The sequence below is a fragment of the Suncus etruscus genome, chromosome 8 (assembly GCF_024139225.1).
Source record: "Suncus etruscus isolate mSunEtr1 chromosome 8, mSunEtr1.pri.cur, whole genome shotgun sequence".
Classification (NCBI taxonomy): Eukaryota; Metazoa; Chordata; class Mammalia; order Eulipotyphla; family Soricidae; genus Suncus; species Suncus etruscus.
Window position 1 is genome coordinate 21,840,760 of NC_064855.1, and position 22,759 is coordinate 21,863,518.

Genomic DNA, 22,759 nt, shown 5'->3' on the forward strand with positions numbered 1-22,759 from the left:
TCGGCAGTGCTCAGGAGTTACGCCTGGCTCTACACTCAGAAATCGCTTCTGGCAGGCTTGGGGGATCATATGGGATGCTGGGATTCGAACCACCGTCCTTCTGCATGCAAGGCAAACACCCTGCCTCCATGCTATCTCTCCAGCCCTGAATACACACTTTTTAAAACATACTACGTTGCTGGGTTAAGACAACCAGAAAAGGCAGCACTTATCTTTGTTACAAATATTATTATAGGGGCTGGAATGATAGTACAGTGAGTAGGGCATTAGCTTTGCATGTGGCCAATCCCAATTAAATCCTCAGCATCCTATCTAGTCCCCCAACCACTGCCAGAAGGCAAAGCCTGAGTAACCCCTGAGCAAAGCCAGGTGTGGCCTCCAAACCAAAAAATAGTTATGTAGTTACAAAAGTATAAGAATCATATTTGAGAATTAGATTGCGAATACTTAACAGGGACTAGGAGGATTATTATTCTAGTTATTGAAGAGATACCAAAGATATATTTGGGAGTTTCCTGGGAGATAGGCTATTTGGAATGTGCTAGGCTTTGAGCTTTCTCAAGGTAGTACTTGTCAGTCCTACTCTGATTTGCCGCTTAGAAACAGATGTTTCCTAGAATTACTCTAATATTTTTCTTTTATGATTTTTTTTCTTTTTTGGGGGGGGGGGTCACACCCGGCAGTGCTCCGGGGTTACTCCTAGCTCTCCACTCAGAAAGCGCTCCTGGCAGGCTCGGGGGACCATATGGGATGCCAGGATTCGAACCACCGTCCTTCTGCATGCCAGGCAAATGCTCCACCTCCATGCTATCTCTCCAGCCCCTTTCTTTTGTGATTTAAGATGAATCAAATTATACCTAAAAGTGAACTGTAGGGGCCGGGCGGTGGCGCTAGAGGTAAGGTGCCTGCCTTGCCTGCACTAGCCTAGGACGGACCGCTGTTCGATCCCCCGGCGTCCCATATGGTCCCCCAAGCCAGGAGCGACTTCTGAGCGCATAGCCAGGAATAACCCCTGAGCGTCACCCGGTGTGGCCCAAAAACAAAAAAAAAAACAAAAAAAAAAAAAACAAAAAAAAGTGAACTGTAATATTATACTTAAAAATCTCTAAAATTATACTTAAAAGTGGACTTATTTTAAAAATGGGTTGTAGTAATATACATGTAACTTTCAGGAAAGCTATCTGCAAAAACATTAGACTTGGCTTGTATTAGACCATTTTAGAGGTTTGGGGTTTTTTTTTTATTATAACTTACAAATCTCAAGGGGCTAAATAGGTTATAATCTTGCCTTCCACTCCATTTCCATAGTCTGAGCCTAAAATAAACACTTCTATACTGCACTCAGAATAAAAATAAACACGTCCTAGTCACATAATTGAGAAATACTTGTTATAGTAAGAAACACTGATTAAGTATAGTTTTTAAACATGGTTATTTGTGCACTTTTCCCCTGTTATTACAGTTTTTTTTTAATTGTGTGAATGCTAAGATTTTTACTCTAAAGTACTGTATGAATGTTAGGGTTTTTTTTTTAAACAAGTGTTTGACTTTTTAGTCATAAGGCATCTCTCGCAGTACTTTTAGATGTTGAACAGACTATGGACATGTATATAGATAAATATTGAATTCAATTAAAATTTAAAAATAAAAATTATTTTAAATTTATTATGAATTTTTCCCTCCCACAATGTTGAGCATCAATTTATTTTTGTAAATACTTTGGGAATACTTTGTGGGGAACCTGACTTATTATATATGCAAATCCTTTGGAGTTGCTTTGAAATGCAAATCATTTTAAAACTAATTAGCCTTTGACCTATGCTAATTCCAAGCCAAAAAATTAATTCCCTAGTGACTGTTTAATATTGTTTAAATGAGGGCTCAGCATGCTCATAGAAATTGTCTACGTTTATAAATTAAGTTCTGTTGCATCCAAGTCATCACACCCATTCATTTATGTATTTATGTATTGTCTATGACTGACACTGTGATAAAAGAGCTGAGCTAACTGATTGACAACAAAAAACCATATGGTCATGGAAGTCAAACTTAATATCCTGCTAGGAATAGTTTGAGGATGCTTAGATTAGTAACAAATAACAATTTTTAATTATAATAATAAATTGTTAAATATATTTTTCTTTTTCTTTCTTTCTTTCTCTCTCTTTTTTATTTTTTTGAGTAATACTCAACAAGGCTCAGGGGTTACTCTTGGAACTACACCCAGAAATTACTTCTTGTGGGCTCAGGACCATATGTGATGCTGGGGATCAAACCTGGGTCAGCCAAATACGTAAGAGCAAGCTCTCCCTATTTGTAGTATTATCACTTCAGCTCCTATTCTTACAAATTTACATGTGAGAGCACTCTTCAGCAATATAAAGAAATAAATTAGTAATAAATGTAACAATACACTAGAATTGAGTTTTTTCACACCCAGCAATGCTCAAAAGTCATTTCTGATCGTGCTCAGGGTAAAGTGCTTAGTATCAAACCCAGGCTTCCTGCCTACAAGATTTGTGCTCAGGCATTTTTGTACTATCCCCCCAGCCTTTACATGCAACAATATGAGTTAATCCTTTTTTTTTCTTTTTTTTTTAATTTATTTAAACACCTTGATTACATACATGATTGTGTTTGGGTTTCAGTCATGTAAAGAACACCACCCATCACCAGTGCAACATTCCCATCACCAATGTCCCAAGTCTCCCTCCTCCCCACCTGATCCCCGCCTGTACTCTAGACAGGCTCTCCATTTTCCTCATACATTCTCCTTATTAGGACAGTTCAAAATGTAGTTGTTTCTCTAACTAAACTCATCACTCTTTGTGGTGAGCTTTCTGAGGTGAGCTGGAACTTCCAGCTCTTTTCTCTTTTGTGTCTGAAAATTATTATTACAAGGGTGTCTTTCATTTTTCTTAAAACCCATAGATGAGTGAGACCATTCTGCGTTTTTCTCTCTCTCTCTCTGACTTATTTCACTCAGCATAATAGATTCCATGTACATCCATGTATAGGAAAATTTCATGACTTCATCTCTCCTGACAGCTGCATAATATTCCATTGTGTATATGTACCACAGTTTCTTTAGCCATTCGTCTGTTGAAGGGCATCTTGGTTGTTTCCAGAGTCTTGCTATGGTAAATAGTGCTGCAATGAATATAGGTGTAAGGAAGGGGTTTTTGTATTGTATTTTTGTGTTCCTAGGGTATATTCCTAGGAGTGGTATAGCTGGATCGTATAGGAGCTCGATTTCCAGTTTTTGGAGGAATCTCCATATCGCTTTCCATAAAGGTTGAACTAGACGGCATTCCCACCAGCAGTGGATAAGAGTTCCTTTCTCTCCACATCCCCGCCAACACTGTTTATTCTCATTCTTTGTGATGTGTGCCATTCTCTGTGGTGTGAGGTGGTATCTCATCGTTGGGGTCTTTTCAGAAGACTGACTCCTCAATAGCCACCAGATGCTGAGTATAGTTTCACAGAGTAGGCAATCCACGTAAAATGTGCTTGTTTTGTTAAAGATTTGTATTTGGCACTATAAGACTTTTGAGTGAATAGATATCAGCCTGCACTGGGGGAAAAAAGCACTTAGGAGCAACTACTTCTTCAACTAGTTTATGCACCTGAAGAATGTTTGAAGTGGTAATAATGTACAATTCTGTGTTCTGACAGAGCTCAGGTTACACAAGTGAATACATGTGTTGAAACTCATCATACACCTAATATAGGAACAACTTACTGATGTTGGAATATACCTAAGTTTGTTATAAAGCTTTCAATGTTGCTTTATTTGACATTTTTCTCATGAAATATTAAAGAACATTTAGGCAACTAAACCACTTGACCAGAAAACATAGAAACCTTTGAATATGACCACTAGAAACTGTGATTTTGTAGAAACCTGATTCTTTATTTAATCGTTTAACTAAAGATTGTGTGCTTGATGATTACAGGGTGAGTCCCTCTGCCAGCAGGGATTTAGCCACAATATCATCTCTTGACTCCGCCGACAGAACGCTCTTAATTGAAGGCCATGTAGAATTAAAGAAAGAACTAGAGAGACAGGAACGTCATCTATTCTTGTATAATGATTTATTAGTTGTTGCTAAGATCAAGTAAGTATAATGTACACTAGCATTATACAATGGTATTACTACTAAACAGCCTTTCTACCCAAAAATTACTGTAAGAATATCTATAAGCAAACAACTCCATGTCTAGCCAAGATCTGAAGTAAATTTTATGTTGTATTTTGCAGATAATTTATTTCAACTGTTTACTCATTCAAGTATTCATCTGGGTTCCTGCTGTCTATTATGACATAAATATTAGGGTTCAATGAGAAAGTGACCCAAAGTAATATAGTATTTGACTCTCTGCTGATTTATTTCTCTCCTTCTGACTGCTGAACATGGTACATTCTAGTTTCATCCATGACACAGTGCAAGGTTTTATCTTTTCCTAGAGCAGCCTAGTATTCTATCATGTACATATTCTAAATATATTCCTTAGCCATTCTTCATGACTACTTTGTTTTAGGCTTTAATTATTTTTTTATTTAAACAACTTTATTACATACATGATTGTGTTTGGGTTTCAGTCATGTAAAGAACACCACCCATCACCAGTGCAACTCATGACTACTCTTTTATGCTTTTTCACATTGTATTCCTTAGGGTGCAGATCTCTGTGGTCAGTCTGGAGGTAGGCAAGTAGACAAGGAAATAAGAACAGCTTACTGACATATATATTCAATGTACTTTAATATTTACTGTATTTATATTTACTTTGACAAACATTGAAGTTTTCAAAAGGAAGTAGTTTTACCTTTTGGTGGATTTTCTTCCTAGCAATAAGAACAAAACTTGGAGTAAAAGACTCCTGGTTTTCTAAACTATGAATCATGTTTTTGTTCTAAATATTTCTAGCATCAAAGTGATTTATCTGACATCTGAATTTTTTAGAAAATATTTATGTAAAGTTACAAAAACACAAAAAAATGGTTCTATAAAAATATTTTATCTCTTCTCTAAAATTACTTTTTGAAATATATTGGCAGTCTGTGCCTATCTCCTTTTAATTTATTACTTTTTTCATAATGTCTTTATTTAAGCATCATGATTACAAACATGTTTGTAGTTGGGTTTCAGTATTATAAAAAAAAAAATACCCCCCTCATCAGTACAACATTCCTATCACCAATGCTTTCCATCTTCCTCCTCCCTCATCCCCTGCCTGTATTTGAGATAGGCATTCTATCTCTCACTCATTACCATTTTCATAATAGTTGTTAGTGTAGTTATTACCTTTCACTATACACTGAATAGCTCTTTCTCATATAGGTCTTCTCTGTTTGCTACATTTGTTTTTCTTCCTTTTTTCTTTTTTGTTTGTTTGTTTGTTTGTTTGTGGTTTTGGAGCCACACCTGGCAATGCTCAGGAGTTACTCCTGGTTCTGCACTCAGAAATCACTACCGGCAGGGACCATATAGGATGGGGGGAGTCGAACCCAGATTTGTCCCAAGTTGGCTGCGTGCAAGGCATACACCCTACTGCTGTGCTATCACTCCAGCGTGTTTTTGATAACTCTTTATATCACAAGTTTTTAAAGAAATGACAAGATCTTTATCCACTAATACAATACTTACCTAAGAAAGTAAGTTCATGAAAGATTATTTTGAGAATTTGCACATGAATTAGGAATATTAAAAAACTGAAAAAAATTAGGAATATTAAAAAACTAAGTTACTCTAAGTGGGGATGGGCATTAATTCAAATCCCTTAAGACAGAATATTGAAAGAGAAGATTTGAAGTGCTCATTCTTCATCCATGTTTTTGTTTTTGTTTTGGTTTGGTTTGTTTTGGGGGGCCATACCCAACAGTGCTCGGGTAACTCCTGGCTCTGTACTCAGGAATCATTCCGGGTAGGTTTGGGGGAACATATGTGATACTGAAAATTAAACCAGGGTAGGTCCACATGCAAGGCATAGCCCTCTCTACTGTGCTATTACCCTGGTCCCTCATCCTTATTGTTTTTTCTTTTATTTAAACACTGTGATTACAAAGCTGTTCATGATTTTTAAACTTCCAGTGTACATTACCATTCATCCAAGAACATTTCCCACCACCAATGCACTAGTATTCCTCATTATTTTTCCCTTGTCCTGTTATTTTTTAATACTGCAATTACACACAAATTTGAGCAATTTTTTAAAAAACTGCTTTTATGATCATTTTCATAGCAAACATAGAGTTACAGATTCTTCCTTCTAATAAAGATCATTTCTTTCCGAAACACCAAACAGTTGAGAAAGGATAACAAGCACCCTGCAATAGTGTATGTCTTTCTGTTACTTCTCACAACTGGATTGAGGATTTGCCTGTATGCTGCATGGTTTTATTTGTTGAAACAATCTTCTCTTTGAATCATTTCATTGATACATTCACTGCCTTACATTTTATTTTTCTTCAATTCATTCTCATACTCTACTTGGAAATTGGCTCTTATTCCTTCCATTGATACCAAAAAAATAGATTAAAAAAAAAAGCCTATTTCATTTTGACCACAGTTAGAAAGCTCCTTGGGTGTTAATTAGAAGCTAGCTGGTAATCTAGGCATTGTATTGATCTAGGATAAGGATCTCCAGAACAGCTTTTTTACAGGTCAGTACAGATAGATATTCCAACACAGAATCTGTAATAGCTGCTAATACAAGACATGGCATTAGGCAAACAATTGCAGACATATGACAACATACCATGGCTTCCCAGAGATTGGTAGTTAATAGTTTTCTATTGCCTAAATAGCTGTCAAGAAATAAAATATTTTTAAATAAAATTGTTTCATTAAATCCATCCAAGAAGATTCACAGTGATTTGGTAAAAAAAAAAAAAAGTATTGAATTCTAGGGAATTCTGTGTCACTATCTATGTTCTTTTATAACTTTATAGCTAATTATTTTTCATTTTATAAATGCTATTGGAGTTTTCGTTTTACATATTCTAGGAATTACAAGACTTTTAAGGGCACTTTTAGATAAATTACCTTTGATTTCATTGAAACTTTTAATATTTTTTCATGTGGTTCTGAATGAGAGGAAAACAAGTTTCCCTGGGCATTCTCTCCTGCCTGTTTAAGTTTCACTTCATTAGTGTTAGTTACATCTGTGAATTAGATCAAAAGACAAGGTGATTTTAATAACAGGATTCTAAAGTGTGGGGGAGAGGTATTAGGGAGATATTGTGAGAAAGAAGTTTCATTGCTGGACTAGATTACCTTTTCAGTCCCCAGAGATGAATATTTGTATAAATTCTACTTAAATATCATTTTTTCTGACTTCTTTTTCCTTCACTTTAGTCTTGGCCTCTGCATTTAGGCTACAGTATGCTTTTTAGTTTGTGTTTTATTCTAGCCAAAATACAAGGGTGAACAAAAAACTCTAAAAAAAATAATAAATCTTAAATAATCTTTGCCTTTTAATGACCATTCAAGTAGAAACACTTAAATCCTTTAATCCTAAGTAATAATTTTAATGTATGGTTCTTAAGAAGAATATTTCCATTAAAAATGTGTGTATTGGGCCCAGAGAGATAGCACAGCGGTGTTTGCCTTGCAAGCAGCCAATCCAGGACCAAAGGTGGTTGGTTCGAATCCCGGTGTCCCATATGGCCCCCGTGCCTGCCAGGAGCTATTTCTGAGCAGACGGCCAGGAGAAACCTCTGAGCACCGCCGGGTGTGGCCCAAACACCAAAAAAAAAAAAAAAAATGTGTGTATTTTGAATATTCTGTTCACTGACTTAATCTTCTTGGAAGGAATCATGTTTTAAATAAACTATGATTTCCTTTTAACAGTAGTACATTTAAATTGGTTTTGATCCTGGGGCCAAAGAGATAGTACAATTGCTAGACCCTTGCCTTATACATGGAGAGATAGTATTCAGTCCTCAACATCCAAAATAGCCCCCCAAAGTCTGCCTGGAGTAATTCTTGAGTGTAAAGCCAGGAGATCAGGTGTGACCCAGAAAACTACATAAATAAGTAAAATTAATTTTTGATACACATGTAATGCTCAACATATAGAAAAATAAAATAGCCATTTGATGGCAATTTTCTGCATGAAGTCATGCATGAAATCCAACACATCTGCAACACATCAGCTATTTCAAAGGCTGCCTTAGACCCATTAAAATTTACTGTGCTTGACTACAAAATAATGACAAGAACTTTATTTGCCCCTGATACTTAAAATCTACCCCCATTTTATCACAGAAACTCCATTCAAATTTAGAAAATCAAATAACAAAAAGTCCTGTTTGGTTTTTATCTTCCCAGGTATAATAATAATTTTAAGATCAAATATAAAATAAAGTTGTGTGATATGTGGATGACTAATTGTACAAATGAAGCTGGAGAACATAATATCAACATGACAAAATCTTTTATCATTGGATGGCCTGTGGTCAATTTTATAGTCACATTCTGGTAAGAACTGTAGCTTTCCCTGTATTTATGTGGTTGATTGCTATGAAAGTTGGGGTTTTTTACAGTGTTTCTAGGATAGAATAAAAGGAGTTCTTCATTTTTGTTATTCTCATTTTATAAAGGAAAAATATTATTTCTGATTGTGCATGAAACCTGTAACATCTCTTTTGATATACACCTTTATTTGCCCAAAGTGCTCTTATAATGTGAAAATTAATGGTGAATATGGAAAACTCGTGGAGTCATTTTTTCTGTTCAGTGACATTTACAGGGTACACAAGTGGTCACAGATTGGGGGCTTCACTCCAATATTCCTTTCTCTAGTGTTTTGCATATGAGCCTTTTAAATTGTTCTTTTCCAATCACTAAGATAGAACTTTACTGTAACATTTTACAAAATAGTTCAATTAGGTTGGACCTATCCTCCCAAATTTTATAGAAGCTGTTTTTAATCATAGAAACTAAAATACTATTACAAAATAATGGATTGCCTGAACTGTACATCACATTCTGATTTGGTAAGTAGGAGGATGTGACAATCAGAAGCCAGTTTATCCAAAGGGGTCAATGTTAGAGTTCCAAGACTGTTTATTCCAAAGCTGGGTTGAGGTTGCAGAATATATGACTAGTAAATCTTGGTACCTTTATCCTGAACCTGCTCAGTTAGAGCATTTTGTTTCATAATAAGTATACTCAAATTTGGACTTGTGATCTTAAACAATTGCACTTTCTCAACCCATTCTAGCATTTGTTTTTCCCTCCAAAAGTTTCTGTCATATGCACAGCATATTTTTATTTGAAGAGGGAATATGGGCCACACACAGTGGTGTTCAGGGACTACTCCTGACAAAAACTCAGTTTTTTTCTGAACCAAAGATACATAATGCAGAGACATATTCACTGCAGGCACTGGAAAGTGAGAGGGAAATCTTAAGGGAGAATAGGGAAGGGAAATTGAAACATATATACATATATCTGTATATATGTATATGTATGTATGTAGACTCTAGCGGAGTCCTCAGAACAGGATATGATCAATGTCTTTTGAAGCAAAAGCTAAAGGACGAAACTGCTGTCCACCATAGGTGAGAGAGGTTTACAGCAGTTGTTATTATAGTTATCTCTGTTGGTGAAAGCCATTTGAAGTAAATGTAAAGATTAGTGAAATCAGCAGAGAAGTAAAAAGCATTGAGGCTTATCAAGTTAGTTGTACATTAAGACATAAACATGGGGTGGGGTAGACATAAACTTAGACCCTGTTTTATAAGTAAAATAGAAATCATATTAAATATGTCCAGAACTAGATCTCTTGACATACAAAGAACCAGGATAGAGAAACAAAAGATAATCAGTAGAGGCTAATTCTGAGAAGAACCATATTTGAAAATGACCAGAAAAGAACTTTAGAGCAGTTGTTATTGCTAATACCTTCTTTGGTGAAAACCAACTGAAATAGGAATGTAAATTAGAGACTCAGCAGAGAAATAGAAAACATTTTTTAAAGATCTAAATGAGAATTTTAGAATTGAAAATTACAGTAACATACACATTTGGTGGTTGGACTCCCATGCCTTGGGCCATAAAAGGAAGTAAAAGCTTCTATGATTTAAAAAGTTGACTCTAAAGAAACTAAAAGGAAGAAAAAGTCCTCTGTGTTGCTTTAGGTTAGAATAAAAATGAAAGAGGAAATAACTAATGCATTTAAAGATACATCAATACAAATTGCTTGATGATAGGGAAAAAATTAAATTTCAAACCCTTGTTAGAAAGTGCCAAAAGATATAACATACTTCTGGTTAAAACTCCAAAAGATGAGAGAAAGGAAATGAAGTAATAACCATTTGAAAAATAATGGTTAAAAACTTCCCAACATCAATGGAAGTCATAAGGGTACAAAGGTATAGATTCAGTGAGTTGTGTGAATGCCTAAAAAGAGAGTGAAGAATTATATACAAAACTGCTTACATGTTGTTCATATTAATTGTGTAATTATTTCATAAAATCCAGAAATTTGTATAATTTTCTTAAAGTTTATCTGCTGGAGTCTATTTACCTGTAGATTCATCATTTATATTTTATGGTAAATAAAAAATTATAGCCTGAGGAAAAAAAGAGAGTGAAGAACACTTGTAGTCATGTTGGACACATTGCTTTAGATAAAAGATAACCAGAAAGAACACACTTGTACTTAGAGAGGAACACTCATCTGCATCACTGTGAACTTCTCTTGTGTGGCCATCAGAGTAGAAACAGAATGGCCTCTCTAAAGTGTTGAATGAAAATTCATTCAGGGATAGAAGCATTGACAATAGGATAAATAATATCAGTAAAATACATATTGTCAATCAATGAATAATAGTAAATATTGATTAAGCACTATTACTTGATCATATATGTTTTAGTTTCTTAAAATTAAAATGAAGGGAAAATGGCAGTAAATACCTCCAGAATTTGTCAACAAAAAAGAAGAAAGAAAATTCTTTCATCCTAGAAAACTACAGCCAGTAAAAATCACTCAAAAATTGTCAGGGGAGTGCCGGAGCGATAGCGCAGCAGTAGGGCATTTGCCTTGCACGCAGCTGCCCAAGTCGGACCTTAATTCAATTCCCCAGCATCCCATATGGTTCCCCTCACCAGGAGCAATTTCTGAGTGCATAGTCAGGAGTAACCCCTGAGCATCACCAGCTGTGGCCCAAAAACCAAATTAAATAACCAAATCAAAATATCCAAATCAGATAACCAAATCAAAATAAATTCTTCTATTGGGAGCCAGAGTGATACACAGTGAAAGGGTATTTGCCTTGCAAGTGGCCAACTGGGGTTAATCTCCAACACCCTATATGGTGACCCAAACTCTGCCAGGAAAGACTCCTGAGCATAGAGTCCCAAGAGTAACCCCTGATCACCACCAGGTGTAGTCCAAAACACACACACAAAAAAAACATTCCATTGATAATCCTAAGTATAAATTGGCATTTCTATTGATAATCCTAAATATAAAGTTGCATAAGGATTTTATGATTTAATTTTTATTTTTAAATTTAATAGTGGTTTACTTTTTTCTTTTCAACTTTCTTTGGTTATAGTTCTGCTGAACAGAAAGATTCCTGGTTCTCTCTACTAAAAAGGTATATTTTTCCAGTATACTTTCCTAATCTTTAATTAGATAGTTAAATAACTGAACTTTTCTCTACAGATATTTGCCCAAAATTAATTCCCCTTTTGTTTGTAAATATTTTTCCTTTGGCCTCAAAATAAGTTGCTGTTTAGGTTGTACACTAATATACTATTTAGTGTAAATAATATTTTCACATTACATGTATTTTTTAAGAATAATGAGGGGCCGGTGAGGTGGCACTAGAGGTAAGGTGTCTGCCTTGCAAGCGCTAGCCAAGGAATGGACTGTGGTTCGATCCCCCGGTGTCCCATATGGTCCCCCTAAGCCAGGGCAATTTCTGAGCTCTTAGCCAGGAGTAACCCCTGAGCATCAAACGGGTGTGGCCTCAAAAACAAAAACAAAAACAAAAAGAATATTGAAGTTTGGTTAGATCATTTTAGCGAGAAATTAATAATTACTTTTATCTACTTTCCATGTGCCCAACTATTTATTGGAGGTAAAATTTCTGCAAAATCTTAAATTTCTAAATATGGAGGGTTTTCAGAGTGTCTCAAAAATAAATAATTCTATTTAGCTTTGAGCATACAGACTAAAATGATTAATTTCAGTTTATCTCTTAGACCATCAGCCCTGACTTCTCCTAATCTCTCACCCTCTCCAAACATTTGCATAACTGAAATTGACACTCCACTGGTGGAGTAAAATGCCATTATTTGGGTTTTGTCGAGTCACGTATGATATGGTTCATCTGTGCTTACCTGCTAGTTCAGGGCCTCTGGAGAAGGTAGGGAAATGGTGAGGTAAAACATCAGCTGGAGGTGCCTTAATGTACTCCTCAGGTCTCACATGAATGGGTCTCCTCTTCCACTTTTGTTCCCATGCCTAATGTCCTAAAACTTATTTCTTTCAACCCATAATGTAATCTGATTTTGCTGAGTCGTTCCATTTGTTTTTAATAGTATATGCATATACTGAAAATATTACTAAATAGGTTTCTAAAATTAAATCTGAATCAGTATTGTTTTGGGTTGTTATTGCATTTGATTAGATTCATCGCTATAGAGAAAGAGAAGGACTTTCCTGTGACAATTCCTCTAAAAGTGGACTTCTTGGAGACAGGAAATGGTGTTAATGTAAGTGTTTTCTAAGCCAGAAAAATAAAAATTTCAAGTCCCTACATAAGAGAGATAGTATATGTATGTACTATGTAAGAGTAGACATTGTGGGAAAATGCACTTCCTGGACATGTTTGTCTTTGTATATAGGAAAAGTAAACTGAAGCACACACAGGAAGCTAAAATCCTTATGAGCATAAAATTTAACATTTCCACATGGAAAGATTAGAGCTTTCCAGATGTCCTTTCCCTCCCTCTAGCATTAACATTTTTCTGGATCCCTGGAAAAGAAGCTGCATAAATCCATGATATGGCCATTTCCACAAAGTTATCTTCTATTAGTAGTAAGAAATATTTTTCCAATTTATCCATTCTTAAGTTTGGGACTTAAGTTGGTCATTTATTTTTAACAATTTAGCTTATGTATTAAGTTAATAAATAGATGAATTGGAAGAGATGCCTTTTTTAAGGGATTAACATGCTGCTAGCTCACATTGGTCAAATAAAGTTTGTCTTTATCATTAGTTATGAATTATCTGATAACAACTATAAATAAGAGCTCAAGTGTGTTCAATGGTGAGCATTAAAGCTTATGAATATTTTACAATACAGGGACTGTCATGACTCACAATATCTGTCACACAGAATACTTCTGTGTGTGTGAAAATATATAAAGTAAACACTTTCATTTGGGCCCAAAGTAGATGTTACACAAATGTTCAGATATAATAGGCATCACTGTTATGAGGAATAGTAAAATTTTAATGGTTAAAAAAAACTACAAGGTCTCTCCTGTAGGAAGCAAAAACTTAAACCAAGCAAGCACATTTTATTTCTATGCAGATATTTATTGTTTCTGTGGCAGTTGGTTACATCCAGTATGTTCATAGCAGAGAGAGTTCTTGAATTTTTTAAATACTTTCAAAATGTTATTTTAGGCACCATGATTTACAACATTGCTGATGCCAAGATTTCTTGCAAAATCATTTCAACACCATACCCTCTACCATATCCCATGCCCAACCCCCAATCCTGTTTCCCTTTTTGGTGTATGGAAAATGTGTGCTTGAGAACAAATTAATGTCTGGCTCTGATTTTGAAAGACAAGAAATTTGTTCAGGTTGACACACTGCATCTAGTTAAGAACTGAAAAGATCTGGTACACATATGAGAACTTTAGTTCTCAAAAGTTAACTTTCTGGTGAGAGTATTCATTAAGGGACTCCTGCTCCCAGAAAAAGTAATGCCCATAAGATAGGAATGCATCAGAAAGGAGTTTTATTCATCCTGCCTTTCAGATTTGCACTGCTGACATTATATTCTGCTATTTAAAAAAAGATATTTTCTCCTTTGTTTAACTTACTAGCCAAAGTTCACTGTCCTCTGCTGAAAAATTATTTGTCTAACAGAGGCATACCAGAAGAATTCTGCAGCTTATAATTAATGCTTTGAATATATTTTCCTAATGTTAAGACATTGCTTTAGAAATCATATGGAGTGCAAGGGGCAGGTATGTGGCTCAGTAATCAGAATGTGTGAGCAGAACTACCCCCAAAAAATGGGGGGAAAGAGGTACTTTGGAGATGATATATTAATATTACAGGATAGGTTATCTTATAAGAGAATTAATGAGTGTTTCTTTAAAGTACTTTTCAAACCTTAAAAATTAGGGCCCGAAGAGATAGCACAGTGGCGTTTGCCTTGCAAGCAGCCGATCCAGGACCAAAGGTAGTTGGTTCGAATCCCAGTGTCCCATATGGTCCCCCGTGCCTGCCAGGAGCTATTTCTGAGCAGACAGCCAGGAGTAATCCCTGAGAAACGCCGGGTGTGGCCCAAAAACTAAAAAAAAAAATTAGAAGCATCTCATGAAATTAAATTTCAAGGTTAGCAGAAGCTATAAAATATAAAACACCTGGTAAAACATACACTGAGTTAGGTACTTTAAGCCCTCTCTAGGGTACTAAGACAATTCTGTGTAGTCCTTGGAGCTATGAAGATTTGAAGTCAACTATCTTAAAAGACAATATATTATGTCAATAATTGACTTATTGAGAAAAATTTATAATAAAGGTTTAAAAAAGTTAATAATCATGAAATTTCACTTAACTCTATTCTTTTATTAGTAAGCTTTTATATTCTGTTTTCATTTATGCTACCTATTTGTGTCATAGCTATATAGGTATGTCATGTGTTATGCTCTGTCATGGAAATGTTCTAATTTCTCATTTATCTGACAATTTAATTGGTAAAAACTGAGCATTTGTAAAGCCCTTTGATTCTCAGTGTGGCCCAATAAAAAAAAATTAAAGACAAAAACGTGTTTGCAGAGTACATATTTTTGATTACATATCATTGTCATAATTATAATTCAGTTCACTATATAAATATAATTTATTATATCTTATAATTTCCCAATCATTTAGCATAAAACTGTTTATCTACTCAGAGACAAAGATTGTAAGAGAATTTTTGTTCTAAAATTGTTATCTCATTTTCTAGACCTTATTCTATTACCCTATTTTGTGAGCCACATGTTTTAAAATAAATTGATGCTAAATTATAGTGTATAATATGCAAGGAGCAGTGCTTTATAATAAAAATTATTCTCTGTTGGGGCTGGAGCAATACGCTGTGGTAGGGTGCTTGCCTTTCATGCAGCTGACGCAGGACAGACCTCAGTTCTCCTGGCATCCCATATGATCCCCCAAGCCAGGAGTGATTTCTGAGCACATAGCCAGGAGTAACCCCTGAGTGTCACCAGGTGTGGCCTAAAAACCAAAAACCAAAAAATATTGTTTTCTGTTCATGTGTTTTACTGTCAACACTTGAAGACAATATTTGTCTTTGATTAATCCAAGTGCTCACATTTATATTTGTTTGTTTTTTTTAACAGACCAAAACCCTATCAGTCAAGAATTCTGAAACTGCAAAGGAAATCATTTACTTGGCTCTGACTGCTGTCGGGATAAATGTAAGCATCTTGACTAAATATTCTTTTTTTTTTTTTTTTTTTTTTTGCTTTATAGAGTTTGACTTTAATTAAGAAGTAAAATAAACTTGACTTTTTTTTAATTATTTTTTTTACTTTTAATTATGAGAACAATGATGCAAAGAAGACAAGGTAAAGTTTCCGTGAAAGGACAATCGCCCATAAACAGAGTTCTCAGAAGAAATCCCCTTGCTGACGCCTAAATATTGAACTTACAAAGGCCATCAAGAAAAATAAGGCAGAACCCATGTACAATTACTTTGTCCACAAGTCCCCAGATTGTAGTACGTTATAACATTTCTTAGCAGTACACAAAGCAATCTAAAGCCATGAGGTTTATGTGACTCCTTAAACATTGAAGGCATAGTATTTTTTTTATATTTTCATGCACATGCATATTAGTTTAAGTTAACATCAAAATTTTAAGAGGTTTTTTTTAAGGGTTAGTCAAAAGAGCACAGTAAAAACGGTGTTAGAGTGGCAAATATTGTTTGCATAGGCCCACCAAAATATGAGGGACATGGAAAGGAAAAGCCTTGGTCTAAATATAAGAAGATCCTGAAGTTTCCTGGCATAAGACCAACTCTAGGCTCCAGGAAAACTAGTTTATTCAATCCAAGTCGTTCTGTGGTGCCAATACAGTTTTATTTTTCATGCAGTCTCTATTGTTGGCATCAGGCTTCTGTATTAAAGATCCTGGAATCTGCACATCCTACATTGAAGTCAGGCTGGTGTGGAGTATCCTCTAGTTTCACCTAATAATTAAGGGGCAATACAGAAAGCCCTGTCCAGTAAGCAGGTCATTGTTGTTGTTAAGTCGTCTCAGTGTTAAGGGAAGTCTCTTTTGAGTAGGTCGATGTCAGAGCAGCAGTAGGGTCTTCCCTGGTAGAGGATTGCCTCCAGGTGATGTTATAGACAACCTTGGATGTTTCGTAGATGTCTTTCCTAGATCAGGGGTGAATGGAGAATGCCCATTCTTCTGAGGCCTGTGCCAGGTCTTTATGTCAATATTCAGGGTGTAAGGTCCCATTGCACTACAAGATTTGTGTGTTCCCATCTCTATTAGATAAGAACTTATTTGTATGTATAGTATTTTCCCATTTTAGTGTGCTTATGCAAACAAGAAATAAAGCCACGTGGCATTATTAGAGTATATGGGGGCGTAAGAACACGTCCAACAATACCCATGACTTGGTTCAAACATAAGCATTAAACTGAGGGACTCTTTCACCAAATTCACTATTGAGAGTTCACAAAGAGAAGAAAAGATAAAAATAATAATAAAAAAAAAACGGGGGGGGGGGGGGGAGAATCGTCAGTGTATATGAAAATATTCAGCAAAAGTTATAGCCATCAAAGAAAACACACATAAAATGTTGAAAAGACATATGTGTCCCTTTTATGCCTTTTGGAATAGTTGGGTGGGTGTTAACTCCAGGGCACCACTTTGGTCTGTGGCTTAGGACTCTACATGCTACTAGAACCCCATGCTGCTAGAGACTCCTGGCTCCCAGGAAGGAAAGAGATCCTTCAAGAAGCTAAGAGGCCAGAAGTTCAGAGCCCCACCCAGACCCTCCCTAAGGAGCTGAATGGGGAATGAGGGAAAGCCTAGGGTACCTTCAAGCTCCGCCAAGGGACCCATCTCGCTGGCTTGCCCAGGCATGTGGCCCAGGGAAGCTCTGGAGATCTGGAGCAAGGCGGTAGAGGGGTGCTGGGGTCACCCAAGTCCCGCACCCCCCCAGGCCTGGTTAAGAAGGCCTCTGGCATGGCGGAGGCCTGCTGAACCCCATGCTGCTAGAGACTCCTGGCTCCCAAGAAGGAAAGAGATCTTTCAAGAGGCTGGGAGGCCAGAAGTTCAGAGTCCCACCCAGATCCTCCCTAAGGAGCTTAACTAAATATTCTTAATTAAAAACAAACTTATACTTTAGTTTCCTGTAAAAATTATCCTTTCTATAGACAGATTACTAGAGATGCAAGTCTTTTTTTATTTTTCAAAATAAAGAAAATATGGATAATAAGGCCTTAATATTACCTTAATATTGTTATTCTCTCATTTTGAACTATTTGTGAATTAGAGATTAGGCTATAATTTTAGTGAGATATATTTTATTGTACACTATAAATATGTGCAGATAGGTGGGTTCTTTTGGTTTGGGTATAGTCTCAGACTCCTTTCTCTCTTTCCACTTGTTGCTTTTGGCAGAATTCTTTCCCTATTTCCTCCCTTGGTGGATCCCACATTACTCATTAAGGGTGTTGCATACTGGAGGATTTTTTGTGTAAAATTGTTAAAAGGAACAGATAGCTACTATCATCTAGGTGCAGAGAATGAGATGACTGATGCTTATCGTGAATTGCTAAATGCAAAAAATAGTTTTTAATTTAAATGTAAGGAGCATTATCCATATTTTGCGTTTGCTTCAGATAAGTATTGGTAGGGCAAAGGTGAATATTTTTATTTTTTTATTACTAAAAAAATTGGAATGCTTGGGCCCAAGAGGATAGCATGGAGGTAAGGTGTTTGCCTTGCAGGCAGAAGGACAGTAGTTCAAATCCCAGCATCCCATATGGTCCTCTCTACCTGCCAGGGGCAATTTCTGAATGTAGAGCCAGGAGTAACCCCTGAGCACTGCCGGGTGTGACCCAAAAACCACAAAAAAAATTGTTTTGGAATGTTTGAAGATGAGAGAGGGAAAAAAATTGGAAAATTCTTCCCTCCAACTACTATGTAAATGCCACCACATATTTGGTGTTTGAGTTAAAGGCAGCGACTTTCATAAAGAAAGAAATAAAAAAAAAACACTGAAACATTACCTGTTCTTGAGTAAGATTCTTTATAAATGTGGAACCAATGTTGCAACAGTGTTTAAGATTTCTTGTAGAACAAAGGAAGAATGAAGGTAAAAAAAAATGTGGAATAGGAAAATTTGATTAATATTAACTAATGTTTATATGCAATGGGTAAAGTAAGTGTGCCCGCATTGAATTTTTTTAATTGTATATTACTGAAACCATTGTGGCCTGCAGAGTCCCTCATAGTTCAATTTTAGACATATGGAGCATCAGAGCCATTAACACCACCAGTATTGACCTCCCTTCACCAATGATCCCAGAGTGCATCCACCACTGTTAGCCTGTTGGTCTGCCAGTATTAAGTTTAGGTTGTTAAAGTTTAGGTCTCTTGATTCTATTGTTGACTTTGGCTTGGATATTTAGTTCTGAAGATTGATCCATAGGTTGCAGTTGAAAAGCTGACCCAGGTGGATCCGAATGCTTTAAAATATAAAGCCAGCAAGTCAAATGGAACGGTTTTCCATTTTCTAAACAAAGCATCATCAGTGAGGGTAAACTTTATTGAAGAAAGGCTTACTGGGTTAGATTGTGTATAGAACATTCTTAAAACAATCATAACTTTTAAGTCTAGGAAACTAAGTCCTATGGTAATGAGCATTGGAAATGCTCATTTATATGCTCGTGACATGATGGTAAATACCTGGAACTTAAAACAAATTGCAATAACATACTCAATGAATGAGCACTGTCGTAAGAGTCTGTGACATGCATTTGTGTATTCCAATGTTACCTGTGGAGAGAAACATTAGATCATATTAGCAGGCATAATCAAACAGAAAAATGAATAAACTAGAATATTTGTCAAGGCATCTTAATATCATTGTCTTTTAAGTCTAATATAGCACTGCAATGCTAAACTAGGTGAGCAAGATATATCTACAAGACCCACTGTGATCCAGTTATTATAGACATATTAAAATTAAGACAATAATTGTTATAGTGAGCACTGTAGTGGAAGTCCATGGTTTCAGAATTCATTCTGCACCTCTTTCTGTGGATAAAAGCATTAGAACATTATTATGGATTCTACAAAGAGCAGTTGATTGGTCAGCTGCTCAATCTAAACATCAGACACAAAAAATCTATCTAAACAGCTGTATCCATTACTGAAGTTCTGTTTGAAGTATAGAAGATGATATAAGCTTTTGTGTTTCTCCTCTTTCACCCAGTTTCTTCTCTTGTTATACTCTGGGTATAATGAAGTTAAAAACAACTTCCATTTAGACCATTGTGTTTCTTCATGCAGCTATTCTAAATGCCACATATAAGTGATATTATTTTGTATTTATCCTTCTGGCTTACTTCATTTAATATAATTTATGCTGGTTCCATCCATGTTACTCAAATTACATGCCTGCATCATTCCTCACAACTATGTAGTATTCTACTATATATATGTACCACATCTTCATGATCCACTCATTTGTTGATGGACATCTAGGGCTATTGTACTCAGTGCTACAATGAATAATAGCGTGCATTCATTCTTTTGGAATAATTATTTTCTGTCCTGGGGATAGATACCCAAAAGGGGGATTGCTGAGTCATATGACAGCTTAATTTTGAGTTTAATGAGACCCCTCCATATTGTTTTCCATAGGGGTTGGCTCAGGCATTTCTGCCAGCAATGGAGGACAGTTCCTGTCTCATCACATCTTTGCCAAAAGAGATTGTTTCCAGTAGTTTTGATATGTGCTATCCTCAATGCTGTTCATTTCTTCTCCCCAATTTTGATAGGGTTTTTGGGTTTTGTGGAGTTAAATTTTGTTTGTTTGTTATTTTGTTTTGTTTTTGTTTTTGTTTTTGGGCCACTCCCGGTAACGCTCAGGGATTACTCCTAGCTATACACTCAGAAGTCGCTCCTGGCTTGGGAGACCATATAGGACACCAGAGGTTCGAACTGCGGTCCGTCCTAGGCTAGCGCTGGCAAGGCAGATATCTTACCTCTAGCACCACTGCACAGGCCCCAGTGGAGTTAAGTTTTGTGAGTACTTTGCATATCCTAGATATCAAACCTTTATCAAATGGATTGAGTGCAAAAACTTTCACCCATTCATTTAACTGCCTTCTAATTTTAGCCCTTGTTTCTTTTGCCATACAGAAAGTTAGTTATGCCATAGCTCTTGCCATTGGCATTCTATCATTGAAGACTTCTTTGAGGTCTAGATCTTGGAGTGCTCTTCCTATGCTTTTTTCAATGAACTTTATGGATTTGGATCTAGTCTCAAGGTTTTTAATTCACTTTGAATTAACTTTTGTGTAAGGTATAAGATATGGATTGATCTTGAATTTCTTATATATGACTAATTATTCTAACACCATTTGTTAGAGAGACTGTCTTTGTTCCATTTCAAATTCGTGGCTCCTTTGTCAAAATTAATTGGCCATATACTTAGGAAGTTGTGACTAGATATTCTGTTCTGACCCATTGGTCTGAAAGTCTATCTTTGTTCTAATATCATACTGGTTTGGTCACTATGGCTTTATAGTAGAGCTGCAAATTAGGTATTGAGATGCTTCCCAGTTTCTTGTTTTTCAATATTGGTTTGGCTACCATAGGTCTTTTATGATTCCACATGAACTTTATAATTGATTGTGTGAGTCCTTGAGGAATGTTGTCTGAATCTGAATAGAGACTGCATTGAATCTGTATAGTAGTTTAGTTAAGATGGTCATTTTGAGGGGCCGGGTAGGTGGCGCTGGAGGTAAGGTGTCTGCCTTGCAAGCGCTAGCCAAGGAAGGACCGCGGTTTGATCCCCCAGCGTCCCATATGCCCCCCCCAAGCCAGGGGCGATTTCTGAGCACATAGCCAGGAGTAACCCCTGAGCGTCAAACGGGTGTGGCCCAAAAACCAAAAAAAAAAAAGATGGTCATTTTGATTATATTAATTCTTCCAATCCACAAGCATAAAATGTTCTTCCATTTCCTTAGGTCTTCTTTAATTTCTTTCTGAAGTGTTTTGAGGTCTTCTTGATATAAAGTCTCTCACCTCTTTTGTTAGGTTGATTCCTAGGCACTTGATAGTTTGGGAGACAATTGTAAATGGGAGAACTCTTTGATCTCTTTCTCCTCTGAGTCATTATTTGAATAAAGGAATGCAATTGTCTTTTGTGTATTGACTTTGTAGCTAGCCACTTTGCTGTATTGCTTTATTGTTTCTAGAAACTTTTCTGTGGAAAAAACTCTTTAGGGTCTGTTGCAGTTCAGCCCCTGAAGAGGTTGACTGATGGAGGGATGGAGGATGAGGCCTTTCTCTTCCAGCTGGGAGCACGCGTCTGCCACCCCGTCTAGCCGACGGTTCTGAGGTGAAACGGCGGGTAAACAGCTCGCAGACAGTCAGGCTCGTGGAAATATTAGCTTTATTCAGTGGACAAGACTGAAGTCCAAAGACTCAGCTTCAGTTCCAGCCAAAAAGCCCTGGCCTTTCACAGACCCTTGTTTTTATCCCCCAGAATCAGGTACCACCCAATGGTGGAATCAGATACCAACCAATGGTGGAAGCAGAATCAGGTACTACCATAGGGTGGGGGCAGAATGCCAGGTCACACCCTAGAGTAGGGCACAATCACCAATCAGTTTAGGGTGAGTAACATAGTAATCCCCTAAAATATTTACATACACAACAAGGGTCTACTGTGTATATCATGTCATCTGCAAACAGATTGTTAAACTTCCTCTTTTCCAATTTGGATTCCTTCAGTTTTCTTTTGTCTGATTGTTATTGTTAAGACTTGTTGGGGTTTTTTTTTTGTTTGTTTGTTTGTTTGTTTTGGTTTTTGGGCCTCACCCAGCGGTGCTCAGGGGTTACTCCTGGCTGTCTGCTCAGAAATAGCTCCTGGCAGGCATGGGGGACCATATGGGATTCCGGGATTCGAACCAACCACCTCAGGTCCTGGATCGGCTGCTTGCAAGGCAAACACCACTGTGCTATCTCTCCGGGCCCTATTGTTAAGACTTGTAATACTATGTTGAATTAGAGTGAAGGCAGTCAACATCCTTGCCTCATGCCAGATCTTAGTGGAAATGCTTTTAGTTTTTCACCATTAAGAATAAAGTTGGGGCTGCGCACTGTGTTGGTCTCCATGGTGGGGCCGCGGCGCCCAGAGAAAAACTGCTGCTGTGAAGATATAACGATGGCCTTCACATAAATGAAGCTTATAAGAAACAAGATTTAGTGCCTCGGAAAGGTAAAACTTCA

At 36.5% G+C, this 22,759-nt stretch overlaps 1 protein-coding gene across 1 annotated transcript in view; it reads left to right on the plus strand.

Annotated features, from left to right (window-relative positions):
• Positions 1-22,759, plus strand: part of ARHGAP20 (Rho GTPase activating protein 20) — a 78,818-nt gene that overhangs the window by 29,829 nt on the left and 26,230 nt on the right. Inside the window, exons 3-7 of the mRNA XM_049778658.1 lie at positions 3,957-4,118; positions 8,337-8,486; positions 11,573-11,614; positions 12,653-12,737; positions 15,613-15,690. Of these exons, the coding sequence (XP_049634615.1) occupies positions 3,957-4,118; positions 8,337-8,486; positions 11,573-11,614; positions 12,653-12,737; positions 15,613-15,690 (517 nt within the window). The remainder of the gene's footprint in view (positions 1-3,956; positions 4,119-8,336; positions 8,487-11,572; positions 11,615-12,652; positions 12,738-15,612; positions 15,691-22,759) is intronic.